Raw genomic sequence first — 15,872 nt, forward strand, 5'->3', positions numbered from 1 at the left:
GGTGCCCGCACACAGGCCACTCGCCGGAGCCGTGGCCCACCCACAGTCCCTGGCCACTGGCTTACCCACCGTGCCCTCCGTGCCTGCCGTGCCAGGAGTCAACAACCTCACCGGCCTCACCTTTCCCTGGATGGAGAGTAACCGCAGATACACAAAGGACAGGTTTACAGGTGAGTCCGGCCAGCGCTTGCCCTGCCTGGCCGAGGCCGTGGCTCTGCGCCACCCCTCCCCTGCTCGGTAGCTCCCCCGAGCCCCCGCTGCGCGCCAGGGCGCCTAGCTTTCTCGAGGGCTTCCCCAAGTTCTGCTGCCTGCCTCCTCTCTGTGCTCGCGGAATTGCCACCCTCTAAGAGTTCTCCCAGCAGGAGCCCCTCTCCGCCTCTTCCACAGCACCCCAGCTCCTAGAAGCATTCCGTGGTTCCCTCTGGAGGTCCCAGAGCCCGAACAGGCAGAGGGACGGGGGCTGAAGCTCTCCACCATTAGGGCTCTGGAAGGTCAGAGAAAGGGCTACGATGTGAACAAACTCAGTTTCTGCGGTCCTGGCCGCCGCCCTCAGACCTAGGCGGTTTGCGTGGCTCCCTTTCCGAGTCTCGGAATCAGACACAAGAAAGAACAGATTCCCCCACTTCCCTCTGTGCACACACACACACACTTGGCACTCAGAGCTCCGGGCCCGATGTCGCGACCCGGCTTAGTCGCCCGGCCGACAGAGACCTCGAGTCTGAGTAAAGCTCCAGAGCTGACGGGCCCTAGCTTCTTCCCTGACTGCGTCCCGGGCGGTGGCCCCGTTGGCTAAGCCGCCCCTAATGTTTTCTGCTTAGATTTTGCTCTGTTGGGGTTCAGTGTCTCTCAGGGACTCAGCCTTACTCCTCTGGCATGAATAATGTACTGTCCACTGTCCGGGGGGCGATCGATTAGCGGTCTAAGGACGGCTCTCGGGACGATTACTCACACAGCGGCGGCCAACTGCCGCCTTCGCTGCCGCGGCTCCGCTAGCCCTGGCTCCTTCGGCCTCGTTTCCCCTCTCTTGGTTCTCCTTCGCGCGCGAACCCCTCTCCACGGCCCCTCTTTTCACTCCTCTTGGAGTTTTCCAGATCCGGGACCAAGACTCTTTGTCACGGGCCCAAGTTCCCAAGTCCCGCTGGGAAGCAGCCACGAGTTGAGCCCGGGTTCGCTGGTCGGGCCTTAGAACCGGGAGACAGGAGGCCCCGGCAGCTGCTTCAGGGCCCAAGGGTGGAAGGAGATGGAGGTGCGCATAGCCAGGGTGAAGAAAGACAGTTTAGAGGAAGACGCCGGACTAGGGAATCCCAAGGCCCCCAGGTCCCCTGCACTTGGTTCAGGTCGTTCAGACAGGCAGATTATTCCTGTAGCCTCGGTTCAGACTCTGGGGCAGAAGGGGGAGGGCATAGGTAGAATAGCTACTGCTTTAGGCCTTCCAAAGGTCTCTTCATTCCAGAGCCCCAGGGCCTCTTCTTTGTACCCCTCCTCCCTCCAGTCCTCTCAGGCCTGGGGAAACAGAAGCCTAGGCCTAGTGCCTGCCTCACACCTCCCACCCAGTCCACACCTGGCAACTGGTCCCATTTCTGGGAAGAGGTACTCCAAGAGGGCCTACCCAGGGAGCCACAACACAGCCAGCCCTGCTCCAGGCCTGAAGAAAGGGCGTGAAAAGCATGTGAGAGTTGGAGCCAGGGTATGGCTGGAGTCTTCTGCTGCCCTGACTTCTCTGGGCCTTCCTTGTGTGCTGTGTCTGTGTTTGACTGCTGTGTCTGTCTGTCCATCTGGTTGTTAGGATTTGGAAGTCTGTGCTCGGTGTATGTGAGGTGTCTGTGGACTTTGCTGTATGGTAGAGGCTTAGGTCGGGGCCCAGGGTTGGGGGGCCTTGATTAAGCAGGGTCTTAACGTAGAAGCTTCTGTGAGATTGGAGACTTGGTCTTCAGACCTGCCCCTCCGGAGGAGCGTGAAGGCGGCTAAGGCCATGTCTGCTTTGAGCAGGCGGGAGCCTAGGGCTAGGGAGGCCTCGGTGGTGGCGGCAGCGGCGTCGGCCTGGCGGGGGGTGGGGGCCTTTTCCGCTGCGGGCCTGGCGCTGAGGATTGACGGGAGGCTCACGCCCCTGCTCTGCTGTCCGCCGCTGCGCTCGCTGACTCGCGGGATATCGGGCCTGAGACACCTCCTGACGCTCTGCCGCTTGCCTCTGCCGTCTGTCTGTCTCCCGCTCCAGTGGCCCTCTCACCCTTCACTGTAACACGCCGTATAGGTCACCCCTATCAGAACCGGACGCCCCCTAAGAAGAAGAAGCCGCGCACGTCCTTCACGCGCCTGCAGATCTGCGAGCTGGAGAAGCGCTTTCATCGCCAGAAGTACCTGGCCTCGGCCGAGCGCGCCGCCCTGGCCAAGGCCCTCAAAATGACCGACGCGCAGGTCAAGACCTGGTTCCAGAACCGGCGGACGAAGTGGAGGTGAGCGCGTGGGCGGCCTAGCTCAGGCCTCAGGGGCTCACACACTCCCTGCGCTTGCCGCTTCCCCATCAGTCACCGGAGCTGGAGACTGCAGCTAGGCGTCTAGGGAGCGGGAAAACGACCACCGACAGCCAGCCGGGGTGAGCCCGGGAGCTCCAGCTCCGGTTCTGGTTTTTCGGAGACTTCGGGGCTTTCTGGCTGGCACATGCTGCCCCTGTAGACGCGGCGGTGCTTTTCTGCCGCTGGGGAACAGTCTATGCAGTCCCGGTCTCCAGACTCAGTGAGGCCTGACGGGCTTTTTGTTTGCTCAGACTCTCACTTCTAGGAGACCGGAGGCGAAGTGGCCCGCGCCTCGTTTCTGCGCCCCAGCCGGGCCCCAGGCGCCGCTGCGCTCTCCCCAGACACCCGGCTGCGCGCAGTTGGCCCCCGCCCTAAAAGGGGAAAATCAATCCGCACCGGCTGCGGCTGGGGGTACGCGGGTTCCCTGAAAGGGGGATCAATTAGGAGCAGATGGGAGTGCGTGTGAGAGAGATTTTTCCCTGCTCCCATCACACACCAAGACTGCACTTAGTACAAATTCAGTTTTATTGTTTTCACATACATATACCTCGACCTCTCTCATTTTTACTCTCTGCTCATGGACATACAGCGCCCCCTCCCCCTAAGTAGCTTTATTCTTGAAACACCCAACGCCAGGGCGCTTTCTCTGACTGCACCCTCTCACACCCCCTTTGCGCTCTTCACATTTGGTCCGCGCATTCGGTTCCCCACGCCGGGAGCTCCACCCGGGAGAAACACCGGAGAGTTTGGCGGGAGTCTGTCGACAAGCCGCCGGGCGGGCCTCCGGGTGGAGCTGGAGGAAGGAATTGGAGTTTCCTCTTTTTCTGAATGAAGGAGAGGAATCTGCCCTCCCGGCGGGCGGCAAAGGAAGCCACAGCCCGAGAGTCGGCCTCCCCCCTCCCTAGCATTCTTGCTTCTGAAGAAAGGGTGGGGGACTTGGCCTCAGACCTGGGGAAAGCTAGCTTTGACTGCTGTGTGTGTCTAGTTTGAGGTGGGTATTGGTGTTCCCAAAGCCTACTAAGGGCTGCAGCCTAGGGGGAGGAGGGGGTCCTCAGAGAGGATGAGGAGGGAGAGACAGGCAGAGAAACGGAAACACAAAGAAAAACAAAACGAAAACAAATATAGACACCCCAGTAAGAAAAATGAGAAAACCAGGTATCCTGAAGGAGTCTTATTCGTAATAAAGAAAAGCAACTGATGACTAACAGCCGCCGTATTCGTTGCAAACGAATTCCCTTAATTCTGAGAGAATGAAGGGGGTGGGGTGGGAGCAAAGAGACAAAGAAACAAAGCATAAAGGAAGAAAAGCATTTGGGCAGCATGAAATACAGGAAAGAGAAGGCAGAAGCAAAACACACCGGGCAAAAAGCAAGAAGGGGAGGCACGGAGGAAGCCTGTGGCCGCGGCTCAGAGAGGCCCTCGCCGGCTTCGCGCGGCTTCATCGATCGCCTACAAATTGCTTCTGGAGGCCCCCGGGACTCCCATTAGGTCTGTCCACCTTAGAGACAGACGTTTGATCTCAGTTGACGGGGTGGAGGGGCGGCATTAAATGGAATAAGTGAGTCATCGCCTCCCTGGACCGCCTGGGAGGAAGCGGTCCCGCGAGCCCCTGCTGGGCGCTGGGAGCGGGTCTTGGGCGGGAGGCTGGGGCTGGGGAGAAGTTCGCAGGCAGCTCGCATCCGCCTGGTCTTCCACTTGGCCGAACGGAGAGGAGGGTGAATAGGCCGGGCTCCCTCCGGCTTGTGGGGAGGCACGCCGCTATCTAGGTCGATGTCGTCCTAGTCCTGGCCGTGCCATCCAAGGTTGATGGGTTGTGGGAGTTGCGCTGGATGAACGCCCCAGTGGCTTGGGCCTAGCAGACTTGACAGTGCTGCGGGGGACGGGGTGGGGTGGGGGTGGTTGCCAGAGTCAACACTCCCAAGTGAAGTCATTGTGTTAAAGGGGGCCTGAGTTGGAGTGGGGGGTTGCACAGGGAGACCCTGAGGGTGGGTGACGGCAGCCGTGTGGTGTACTGGCGGTTAACGGCCTGGCGACTTGTCCCGGTGCAGGCGGCAGACGGCGGAAGAACGCGAGGCCGAGAGGCAGCAGGCGAACCGCATCCTCTTGCAGCTGCAACAAGAGGCTTTCCAGAAGAGCCTGGCGCAACCGCTGCCCGCCGACCCGCTGTGCGTGCACAACTCGTCACTCTTCGCCCTGCAGAACCTGCAGCCGTGGTCTGATGACTCCACCAAGATCACCAGCGTCACGTCCGTGGCTTCGGCCTGCGAATGAGCCTGCGCTCTGCCTTCGCGGGACCCCCGGCCCAGCCAGGGGTCGCTGAGACCCAGAGCCAGGACTCTTCCCTGTCCCTCCCCGCCCGCCGTGGACTGCACGCGGGAGGTACGCTGCACCCCTCTGCACCCCATCCTCACCGACCTTCCTGACGGCCCTGCTCTCTTTTCCATGGAAGAGAAGAAAAGGGCTTTGGGAACAGGACATGAAAATCCCTCCCAGACACCTGTGTGGTCCTGGACCCAGTGGAGCTGTTCAGAATCCTCCTTTTGCATCTATTTTATTTTATTCAGATTTTTAACAGGAAGCCTAGAAAGGCAGGGGGTGGGTGGGGGAGGAAGAGTGTCTGGGGTCCCCAGGGCTGCCATCTGAACTTGTCTTGGGGAAAACCCATATCTGTGCCCCACTCCCCATCACAGACAACCACAGGTCCACGAGGAGGAAATAGCTCCATACCTCCTGGTGGTGCCCTAGAGCAGAGGTGGGGAACCTTTTTTTCTGACAAAATTTATAACAATTTTCAGGCCATACAAAATTATCAACTTAAAAACTGGCCTGTTATATTTGGTCAAACATTTAATTAACCAATCCCTAATGCAAGGTTGAAATCCTGGTGTGGCACTGTGGATTAATGCGCTGGACTGCAAAGTCTACTTGAACCATAAGGTTGATGGCTCAAGTTCACCAGCTGCACCTTGGAAACACTATACAGGGTCGCTATGGGTCGGAACCAACTCAACGGCACTTAACAACAACAATGCAAGGTTGGTGGTTCAAGTTCACCAGCCACTCCTCAGAAATCCTACACAGGGTTGTTAGGAGTCTGAAACAACTCAAAGGCACTTAACAACAACAATGTTATGGCTGGACTCCTGGTGTAGCATTGTAGGATAATCACTGGACTGATCACCACAAGGTCAGCTGTTCAAATCCATTAGTTGCTCCTTAGAAACCTTATACAGGGTCACTATGAGTTGGAACTGTCTTGACAGCACTTAACAACAACAGTGTGATGGCTGGAACTTTGGTTGCCTTGGCAGGGCCAGACGAAATAGCCTGGAGGGCCAGACGCTCCCCACCCTGCCACAGAACCACACCCAGGGGGACCCAAGGCAGGGCAACTTGCAACACAGCATCCTAGCCTTCACACACCCTGGACTCTAGATATCAGGTACAGGCAAGGGCTCAGCCAGACTCACTCTGGGTATCAGAGTGATATCCAGACTCAAGGCCATAGTCACACGGTGGCACAGGATTCCATCACACAGTACAACTGCACCCAGGTACACACAGGCAGATTTTCACACAAACTCACAAACAGCCTGTTTCTCCAGATCCTATTCATAGGGGTGGGGGGATTAAGTTATGCACTTATAAGGTGTTTTCTGTGTAACCATTTTATAAAGTGCTTGTGTAATTTATGTGAAAAAAATAAAACCTTCCGGATCGGGCGTCGGGACTGCCTGCTGCTTGCTGAGCCCGGCACCTTAAAGCTGCTCCTATTTGGTGCTGGCTGGTGTTGCGTGGGTAACTGCTGGTACTTGGAGTTGAGAGACCTGGGAGCAGGACCTGTGGACTCTGGAGACAGGAAAGAAAGAAGGGGACAGACAGGCTAGAGCAGAGGGCAGGAAGGAGAGCCCGGTTGCTTCTAATGTTTGAAATGTAGATGTTTTGGGGTATGAGAGGTGTGTGTGTGTGTTTGTGATTGTGTGGGCAGTCAGAATATTACTGATATGGAAGGTTTGTAATGGTGTATAAGTGTGTAAATGTGTTTTGCAATTATTGTATGCAAATTTCTTCCTTAAATTGCAATTTAAAACTCATCATTATGCACAAGCTTATAGTGGTATGTATGTAAACTTGTGTGAATGCAATTGATTGTGTCTCTTTGAATAAAATGTGTGACTGTATATGAATCATGAATTCATTTGTGAGAAGACATATTAGTCTCTCTCCGTGATTCTATTTTTGTGTTAAATGCGTGAATGTGATTGTGTTGTCATTGTGTAATTGTATTGTGTGATGTGTATTTTAACCGTGTATGAATGTCTTTGTGGGGAGTATGGATGGTGGTGGGAGACTGTACCTGAGGCATATGATTGTGTGAGTGGGTGTAATTGTGAGTTAATGCTGTTCATAGTTGGGGGTGGTTAGATGGTATGCGCAAATACATTTGATACGTTGTGTGTGGACCAATATCTGCTAGAGCTCTGGGGATCTAGGCCCTGTAGCAGCAAACTGCAGACTGAGACACAGTGAGTCAAGAATTGAGACCAGGACCCTAGCTGACCTTCCTGGCTTCTAGTGATGGCCTGACACTGGTAGGGGTCTGAAGAAGTGACTTCGCCAATCATCAAAGCAGCCCCAGTATATATGCATGCCGGGAACACCTAGTCTCCAACCCACTAGACCATGCATGCAAAACTGACTTGGTTTGCTTTTCTGAGATGTAGGTCTGGGAAACTCGCCATTTTATTGGGAGTCGGGTGTAAGGAGGGAGAAAGACGCGCTTTCTTTAGGATGGAAGGTGAGAAACTTTACAGGTAGAAGTGGGCTGTGGGGCGGGTGTGGGTTCATGATGCTGTCTGCGCCCGCAGAGCCAGGAGAGCCACTATTCTATCCGGCTGCTCTACAAGGATTTCCACTCGAACAAAGACCAAGGCAACCTCCCAGCCTAGGAGGCCGCACGGGAAAATCGGTCTGGGGGCTGGGCGGGTGTGTGTGTGGGTGGGGGCTACCTCATCCATTTCCACGGCCCTCTAGGATTGGGATCCTGTAGGAGAGGAGAGTTGGGATCCAAAAGACTTCAGTCCCGACTGTACCCAGGCCCGACCGGGAGTGCGTTGGGCTTAGGGGTACGAGTCCGTCCTCAGCACGACGTCAGGAGCGGGTCTCCAGCAGCCAGCGCCAGTCGAGCGAAATTCGGGAATGGCGCTCTCAGAACCGCATAATTCACCTCTCCGGGTAGATCTGGTGACACCCTCTGCACCCACTGGAGCTGGAGCCGCAGACGTCTTTGTTGTATTTGCGTCTTGAAACACCACCAGTGTCTCTCTCAGGACCGGCACCTTCTAGGAGTTGCCGGATCGCAGGGGGGACAGGGGTTTTCCTGCCTCTCATCCCCAGGATTCCCTCGATCTCTGCTGCGCCCAGATATCTCTGGATGTCTTCTGACCACAGACTGTCCGACAACTGAGGAGCTGGGGGTGGGGTGGGGGGAAGGCAACAAATTGCCCCAACCCACTTAGAACCCAGGCACTTCACTGCCACTGCTTCCTGACAATCCCGGCTTGCAGAGACAAACGCAAAGAAATGTTGGGAACAAAATAAACCCCCAGTGTCTCTAAGCAACTCCATCTTCACAAACAGTCCAAGGCTCACATTCAACCCAACAGGCCCTCAGCCTCTCTGCTCTCAGCTCCTGCCCAGCACACCTCGGCCCCAGTGCCGGTCACGAGCTTTCACCGTCACCAATGCCACCCACCTGCACCTGGCCTGCACCTCCGGCGCAAGTTTGGCCGCTCGAGACCCAGCTCGCGCGCTCTCCTGGGGCCCCTCCGGTCTGGGTCTGCCCAGGCGCTAGGCGAGGCCTCCCCACTTGGCGCGGAGGAAGCGCGCAAGACTGCCGGATCGTCACCCGAAATTCGTTAGACCGAATCTCGGCGAGGGTAGCGGGGAATCCCGCGTCCGAAGAGCGCGCCTTGGCGGAGAAGGGCTTAGCCAGTGGTCCCTGTGGAAGTGGGGCGGGGACCGTAGAGGAGGGGGGTTGCGGAAGGTCACAGTCAGGCCAACAAACCCCAGTTCTGTCCGGAACTCTGAGATTTCGCAAGCGCGCCACTCCTGGCTTTTCAACGCGTCTGCCGGAAACGATAGATTAGGATGTAGATAGTTGAGAACAGAAAATGAACAAATTAACCGAGTGTGTCTAAAGATGCGGGGAGGGGAAAGAGAAGAGGACGAACAGACCTGTCTGGGCAGAAAGACTCGCTTCCTTCCTCGGCTGAAGTGAGCCACACGGATCAAGTTCCCGTGGCCAGTGAGTCCCCACGAGAGTTAGTGAGTGGGCGGGCAGCGCTGGGGACCTGAGGCTATGTTGCGCTGAGGGTCTCACCCGGAGAATCTGGCTCAACCTGTTAACTATAATAGCGGCTTTGTGTGGCCGGATTCGTGCTTGGCGATGTGTGTGTGGGGCCTCATTGCCCTGTGACACCCGGCTTCGAGAGCGGGTGTGAGGCTCATGCTGGCCCAGGACTCACACTCCCTGTTTGGTGTGAGTGACTTACCTACGCGGTCAAGGTAGGTCCCATGTGTATGACACGACTAAGTAGGGACCTTCCTCGGGGCTATGCAAAGTTAGAGCGACTGGGACTAAGGTGGCCCTATCCAGGGACAGCTGGGGAGCTGTGGCCCCAGGTCTGCCTTGAGGGCCCCTCAATTAAATGCCGGAAAAGGCTGCCTCCCTCTTGTTCTCCTCACATTCAATCCCTTTCAGTTTTCTTCCAAAGCAGTCCTTAAATCCTCTCGATTCCTCGGACTTCTGAGCAACCCCTTACCCTCCTTGGCATTCTAGGAGTATTTATGGCAGCTCAGAGCTGAAGCAACTGGTAGGCGTTGCCAACACTCCCCCCCATCCCCCGCCCCGCATGGCTCCACAAGGCGCCAGGGGCGTTCCCGCCCCGTCCAAGGAACTGCCTACCCCCACTTAGCCATGGTGGCATCTCAGTCCAAAGAAGTCCCTGGCACCGCCCACCTGCTTCAATGCCTAGATTCCTTATGCTGGGAAGTCCCATAGGAACGGGCTGACCAGGACTTTTTCCAAGGAGCTCATGGCAGACTGGAAGACGGACCACGAAGGATGGAGGGGAGCGGGGATGGAGTGCTAGAGGGTTATGGGAACCCACGCTGAATGCGGGGTGTGTATAAATCCCCCATCCCCCCCCCACCACACTCATAGCTTGCACTGCTGTATATAACTCAAACACCCAATTATGCAACAACCGGGGTGTGTGGTGTTACACACGGGAACTACAGGTGTGCGGTGCCAAGGACACACGTACACACACACACACACCCTTCACTGCAGGCGTCCACAGTTACTCTCACAAGCTCACACCTGTCACGGCCTGCGGCCAGCCTGGGATGACACCCCCTCCCTCCCTCCGCCTCTTCTCCGCCCCTAACACTGACGGAGGAGGTTCTAACTATTGGCGCTGGGGATTTCCTCGGTCCATGATGTTAGAGCGAGCGCGGGACCGCATGAATCTGGGGTTGGGCTATGGGTGGAGTCTGGGGGAGGGTGGGCCCCCTGGATTCCGGCCTGGACTCTAGCAAGTCCCAAAAGGTAGGATCTTTGATCTCTCCGCGAAGCCTGTAGAAACCCTGCCTCTTGTGTGATGACTAGGTTAGGAGGCGTGTAGGGAACGGATGGAAGGGGACGAGGACCCTCCCTTATGCTACCCCTTTGGGGAGGTTTTGGTGTTCTTGCCCTCCTTCTTTCATCCCGATGGTGCCGGGATCCGCATTTCTTCAGCTGTTGCGGGAGGAGTCTCAGAACCCAAAAGCTGGAGGCGGCGACTCAGAATCTCGAGCCCCAGCAAGAACAGGGTCTTCGGCACAGACAAGCACAAGTGAGTTCCGGGCGCCCTCTAGGGGACACATGAGGAGAGGAGCCTAGAGCCGAAGTTTTTTGAGTTCACCCAACCGGTGGATAATAATAGACACTAATAAACGGCTATTATTGGGTGCTTGTTGTGTGTTGGGTACTGAAATACACTTTAAAAGTATTAATTCTCTCTTAACAACCACCCTATGATGTAGGTAGTATTTTTACTCCCACTTTATAGACAAGTAAAATTGAAGTTAACTTCTACTGCCTAAATTAACAGAGACATTAATTTCTACTACCTTAGGGTTTGTGGCTGGTAATCTGACCCCAGTCAGATTGCACCCAACCCAGTAATATAACCCTACAGTTGGGGTCTTATGAAGGAATCACCAAGTGAAGTGTGGCATTGTAGGATAAGCACTGGATTGTGAAAGGCAATGTCATTCACACTCACCAGGGGCTCCTGGAAAACCACATGCAAGGTCTTTATAAGCAGAAACCGACATAATGGCACCTAACAACAACAACAAAAATGAGACCAGCCTCCACACAAATCGTCCCTGGGTCACACACAGCTTTGCAGAGGGAGCTCTTAACCTGGAGCAGGGCTAAGTGTTTTTCTCCTAAACCAAAAACCAAATCAGTTGTCATCAAGTGGATTCTAACTCATGGCAACCCACGTGTGTCAATAAAACTGCCCCCATAGGATTTTCAATGGCTGTGCTCTTTCAGAAAGAGATTGATAGGACTTTCTCCTGAGGTGTTTCTGAATGAGTTGTACTGTCCACATTTCAGTTAGTTGTAAAACACTTAACTTTCTGAGCCATCCAGGGACTCCATTCCCCACTTCCAGGGCTCCCAGAAAGCCATCACCTCAAATCCACATCCAGTGGGCTCCAGGGGTTCTGGACCTCACTTAGAGGCACTGCCCAGCATTTGAGGTCACCTCTTCCTCACCTCTGCCACATGCCCATTTTCTGGATCTTCAGAGCAGGCTTGCCTCCTTACAAGAGCCCCCCACCCCCCAAGATAGGAAAGAGATTCTGTGGACTTTCACAGTCTTCCACCTCCTAACAAGCAGAAAGTTAAAACTAGAAGGGAGTGGATCATGCTTCTCAAGACAAAGGAATGGAGAAAGCAGAAAAGAAAATCCTTCCTTTCCGTTTCCATCCACTATATGCAAGGGGATGGGGGCTGCTGAGGTGGGTAGGTGATGTGCCTTGAAGGCTGGGTGGGGTCCAAGGGGTGAGCAGAGGTTTTGGGCTCTGTTTCCTGTGGGAGATGGAGTTGCTGCTTTCCTGCTTGGAGGCTTCCTTCCTTTGTTGGTTCTTCAAACCAAATCAAACAAAACCCACTGCCATCAAGTGGATTCTGACTCATAGCAAACCTGTTTAGGGTCTCTGAGGCTATAAATGAGCAGATAGTCTCATCTTTCTCCTGAAGAGCAGCTGGGTGAACTTGAACTGCTGGCCTTGGGGTTAGCTTGTTGTTGTTGTTAAGTGCCATTAAGTTGGTTCCGACTCATAGCAACCCTGTTTATACAGGGTTTCCAAGGAATGGCTGGTGGGTTTGAACCACCAACCTGTGGTTAGCAGTCCAGTGCATGTAGCAGCTCAGTGCTAATCCTACAGCACCACCAGGGAGTGTTTAGGACAGATTAGATTCACAGGCACCTAACTGCTCAGGGTGGGAGCTGGGATAGACCGTGAGGGGATGGGTGGAGACCTGAGAGAGTGGGCCTTGATGGAGACCTGCCCAGCCCAAGAGGGCCTCTGGCATCCAGCAGGATGTGGTACACACACACACACACACACACACACACACACACACTCACACTCAAGTATGCGTATAGGCACGTGCTGCTGGTCTGCATCTCAGACTGACCGTGCACCACTCAGGGGCCAACTTCTCACACTTGTTTCTTTCCCCCAGCACTCACCCATGCTCACTCACCTCCAGACATTTACCTACTGTTCCCAGGTGGCCAGGTGGCCATGCCTGACTGCACACACTCAGAGGCTGGTCCCACAGACAGCTTCCTGGGAACCCATGACTGGACTTTACAAAGGAAAACCAGCTCACATACATTCTATATTTGATCAGAAGTCTGCCATGCCCTCCCTCACTCATAATGCCATCCCTCACTGCCCTTACCTTATACCCATTTCCCTGACTGGGGGATTTTCACCCACAGCCTTCCATCTCTCTCTTTCGTGTCTCAGGCAGCACACTCTGGGCACTTGCTGTGGGCACAGGGGTTGTGTGGTTACTACTGGGTTTTTACCTACTACTCAGGGTGAAGGTGTGTGTGGGGGGGCGGGGACTGAAGAAATTGACCTTCAGGACACCTGGGGTCTTCGGTTGCACAAACTGAACAGAATCCCTCCTCAAATCCATCTTGGGGAGATGCCTTCTGCCACATCCAGGTGCCATTATCCCCTCTACAAAAGCCCACTAGCCTCCTCGCTGGTTGCGGGGGGTATCTCCCCAGGACAGCAACTGAGCACAGGAGTTCAGCGGACTTCGGACTCCAGTGAGCTTTGTACCGTCTGCAAACGGGTGCCTGCATGGAGGTGCCCCCAGAGCACTGACAACAGCTCTGGGCTGAGGAAGAATGGCGGCGGGCGCCTCAGGCCCACCCAAGCTGAGACCACTCCAAGAGTCGTGTGGAGAGCTCAACAAAAGTCTTACTCCGCTGTCGCCCCAAAGTGTCAGGGACAGATAGCAAGGGACACTCGGAAGCAAGGAGATGCCAGGATGGAAGTCTCCAGAAATGAGAAGGATTAGAAACCGGCTTTTTCATGGAAGCCCAGCCCCACTGAAGTTCGGGAGGAGGGATATAAACGGGTTCCCAGAAGACAAGGACACTTGGCAACGCTGCCCCCTAGTTCGGCCCTGTGTGCGTGGAGAAGGGCGGGCGGCGCCCGGTAGAACATGCAGTCCAGGTCCGCCTGCTTGGGCCAAGCAGTCCCAATTCAAACCTCCACCCAGCTCGGAGGCCGGGACTCCGCGGGCCAAGTTGGAACCCTGCTCTGGATGGGTGGCTCTGGCCGCACTGTCTCCACTCAGCTGGAGAATTCAGCCTGCCCCACCTTTTCTATTCACCAACTGGACCTGAGATTGCGGAAGCTGGTCGGTCGCCCTGCGTTGCTCCGAGGCTGGGAGGACAGCCCGCGAGGCGGAGCCCTCGTTCCTAATAGAGATCGTCTTGCAGTCTGTTCCCGGGCACCCCGGCTTCAGCAAAGTCGGCTGTCTAGCTTGCCTAGAGATCCATCACTTTTTCTGAGCATGTTCAGGCTCTCCTGGGCTCCAGAGGCCAGGCGTGACCCTGGGCCATCACAGCGGCGGGTTCGCTCCTGGGGACCGCGGGGTAGTGAACAGAAAGCAACGTCAAGCAGGCTCTGACCTTGCACCGCGACCGGATCAGGATCCGCCCAACAGCAAAGCAGTAACCTGTAGAAGGGGTAGGGTCCCTTGGGCGAGGATTCACTCAGGGTTAGAAGGCTAGAGCCTGGAAGGAAGAGCACACACTCTTTCGTGGCCTTCGAATGCAAATAAGGGCCAGGGACTGACCTCCTTCTCTGGAGTCCTACCGGTGTTCTGGACCCTGTGAGGCGCTAGGGGACCACTAGGAAAGATGATTGGCCATAGGAACTTGACTGATGACCCCATCTTAACCCCCTTCCTTCCCCTCACTTGAATCCAGCCTGCATCCGGAAGGGTCCCACCAGGGCAAGAGAGAGGAGTCCAAGTGCTGCTCCTTGCTGTTGAGGACAAAGTCCCTTTGCCCCTGTGTCCCTAGGAGGCACTTTTAGAGTTAACAGTGAGACCATCACAGTGAGTTCTTTTGCCTTCTCTTCACATTGCTTGGTACAGTCAGGAATCTAGGGGCGGGGGTTGGGGTTGGGGTGGGGTGGAGCGTGCCTCCCCAGAGCACTGAGCCTTCCTTACATCTCTGCCTTTATGGTTCTTGGAAATTGGGGTTAGGATTGGGGTACTGATTCTGCAGCCAGAGCCTTTGAGACTTGGGCTGCCCACCTGGCAATTGTTGATAGCCCATCCCAACTTCCCCCTGGGAGTCCTGACCTCAGAGCTCAGTGGAAGTTTGAAATTGGGGACTGTTCATAAAAGGACTCTGTAGGAAACAGTATCCCTCTTCAACCAATGTAAGGACAGAAGCCTTGCTCACTTACATCAGGTTTAGAGAACATTGCAGAGAATACCACCCTCTTCTTTGAATCCTTGATATTCCATGTCCTTTCTTGCTCTCCTTGTGTAAGTCTGGGTTCAAATGATCCAAGGAAGAGAATAAACAAACAGCAATTTATAGCAGAGAGATAGTTCACTGGGTCAACAAGAAGACTGGGCAGTTAGGAATATTAGTTTCAGGAAGTACAGTCAAAGTCACACCATGGGAAAGCTTGGTTAGGGAACTGCTTGCTGGAACCTTTGTCACTAAACTTTTGGCATTAGCATCACTATGATTCAATTCTCAACTCTCCCTGCATCCTTACTTCACTCCCTTAAGATTCAAAGCTCAGATGGGATCATTTTACTAGCTAAGCATAGGCTATACATGTCCAGATATGAGGAGAAACCAAACATAGCTCCTTAGGAGCTTCAAACAGCTTTTATATCAAAAGTTAAAACCCCTCCATCAATACTTACCCTGATGAGTAATGTCTCCCTAAAGGGAAAAGTATTTGTATGCTATGTTTTAAAGAAAGAAAGATGGTACCATCCACTCCTTTGGCTACCCAACAACAACCTATATCTTTCTTCCTAAATCCACAGTTCTTTTCCCTTCAGAATACTCCCAGCTAACATTAGACTACTATTACTCATACAACAAAAAATGTATTTAGCTTGCCCCAAAGGGAACGCATCTAAAACCTCACTATTCTAAGTTCAAGATCTTTCTTTTACTCCTCCTCTAGTTCTGTTGGAATCCTCTCAATATTCTGTAACCTGTGGATTAGACTAAATTCTAAAGTTAATCATCATCACACATAATAATATAATAACAGGGGGATAAGAACCTAAAAAATGCAATATTAAAGTGTTTTCTAAAATATATAACTGGTGGTGCAGTGGTTAAATGCTAGCTAAAAAGGTTGGCAGTTTGAACCCACCTAGAAATTCTGTGGGAGTCCTGGTGTTGCACTGTGGGTTAATGCGTCAGACTGCAAACTCATTTGAACTGCAAGGTCGGTGGTTCAAGCTCACCAATTGCTCCTTGGAAACCCTATACAGGGTTGCTATGGGTCAGAATCAACTCAACGGCACTTAACAACAGCAGAGATTCTGTGAAATCCTGGTGTGGCACTGTGGGATAAAGCACTAGACCGCAAAGTTAGTTTGAACCACAAGGTCAGTTGTTCAAACTCGCCAGCTGCTTCTTAGACACCCTGTACGGGGTTACTACAAGTCGGACCCAACTCGATGGCACTTAACAAGAGATTCTGTGGGAAGAAGACCTGGCA

At 54.2% G+C, this 15,872-nt stretch overlaps 1 protein-coding gene across 1 annotated transcript in view; it reads left to right on the top strand.

The window, feature by feature from the left end:
* The window catches only part of LOC102829089, a 14,952-nt gene extending 10,168 nt beyond the window's left edge, over positions 1-4,784 (top strand). Inside the window, exons 7-9 of the mRNA XM_006831472.1 lie at positions 3-170; positions 2,252-2,453; positions 4,562-4,784. Coding sequence (XP_006831535.1) covers positions 3-170; positions 2,252-2,453; positions 4,562-4,784 — 593 coding nt within the window. The remainder of the gene's footprint in view (positions 1-2; positions 171-2,251; positions 2,454-4,561) is intronic.
* The last annotated feature ends 11,088 nt before the right edge of the window (positions 4,785-15,872 follow it).

Source organism: Chrysochloris asiatica, unplaced genomic scaffold (genome assembly GCF_000296735.1).
Source record: "Chrysochloris asiatica unplaced genomic scaffold, ChrAsi1.0 scaffold00003, whole genome shotgun sequence".
In the NCBI taxonomy this organism is placed as follows: Eukaryota; Metazoa; Chordata; class Mammalia; order Afrosoricida; family Chrysochloridae; genus Chrysochloris; species Chrysochloris asiatica.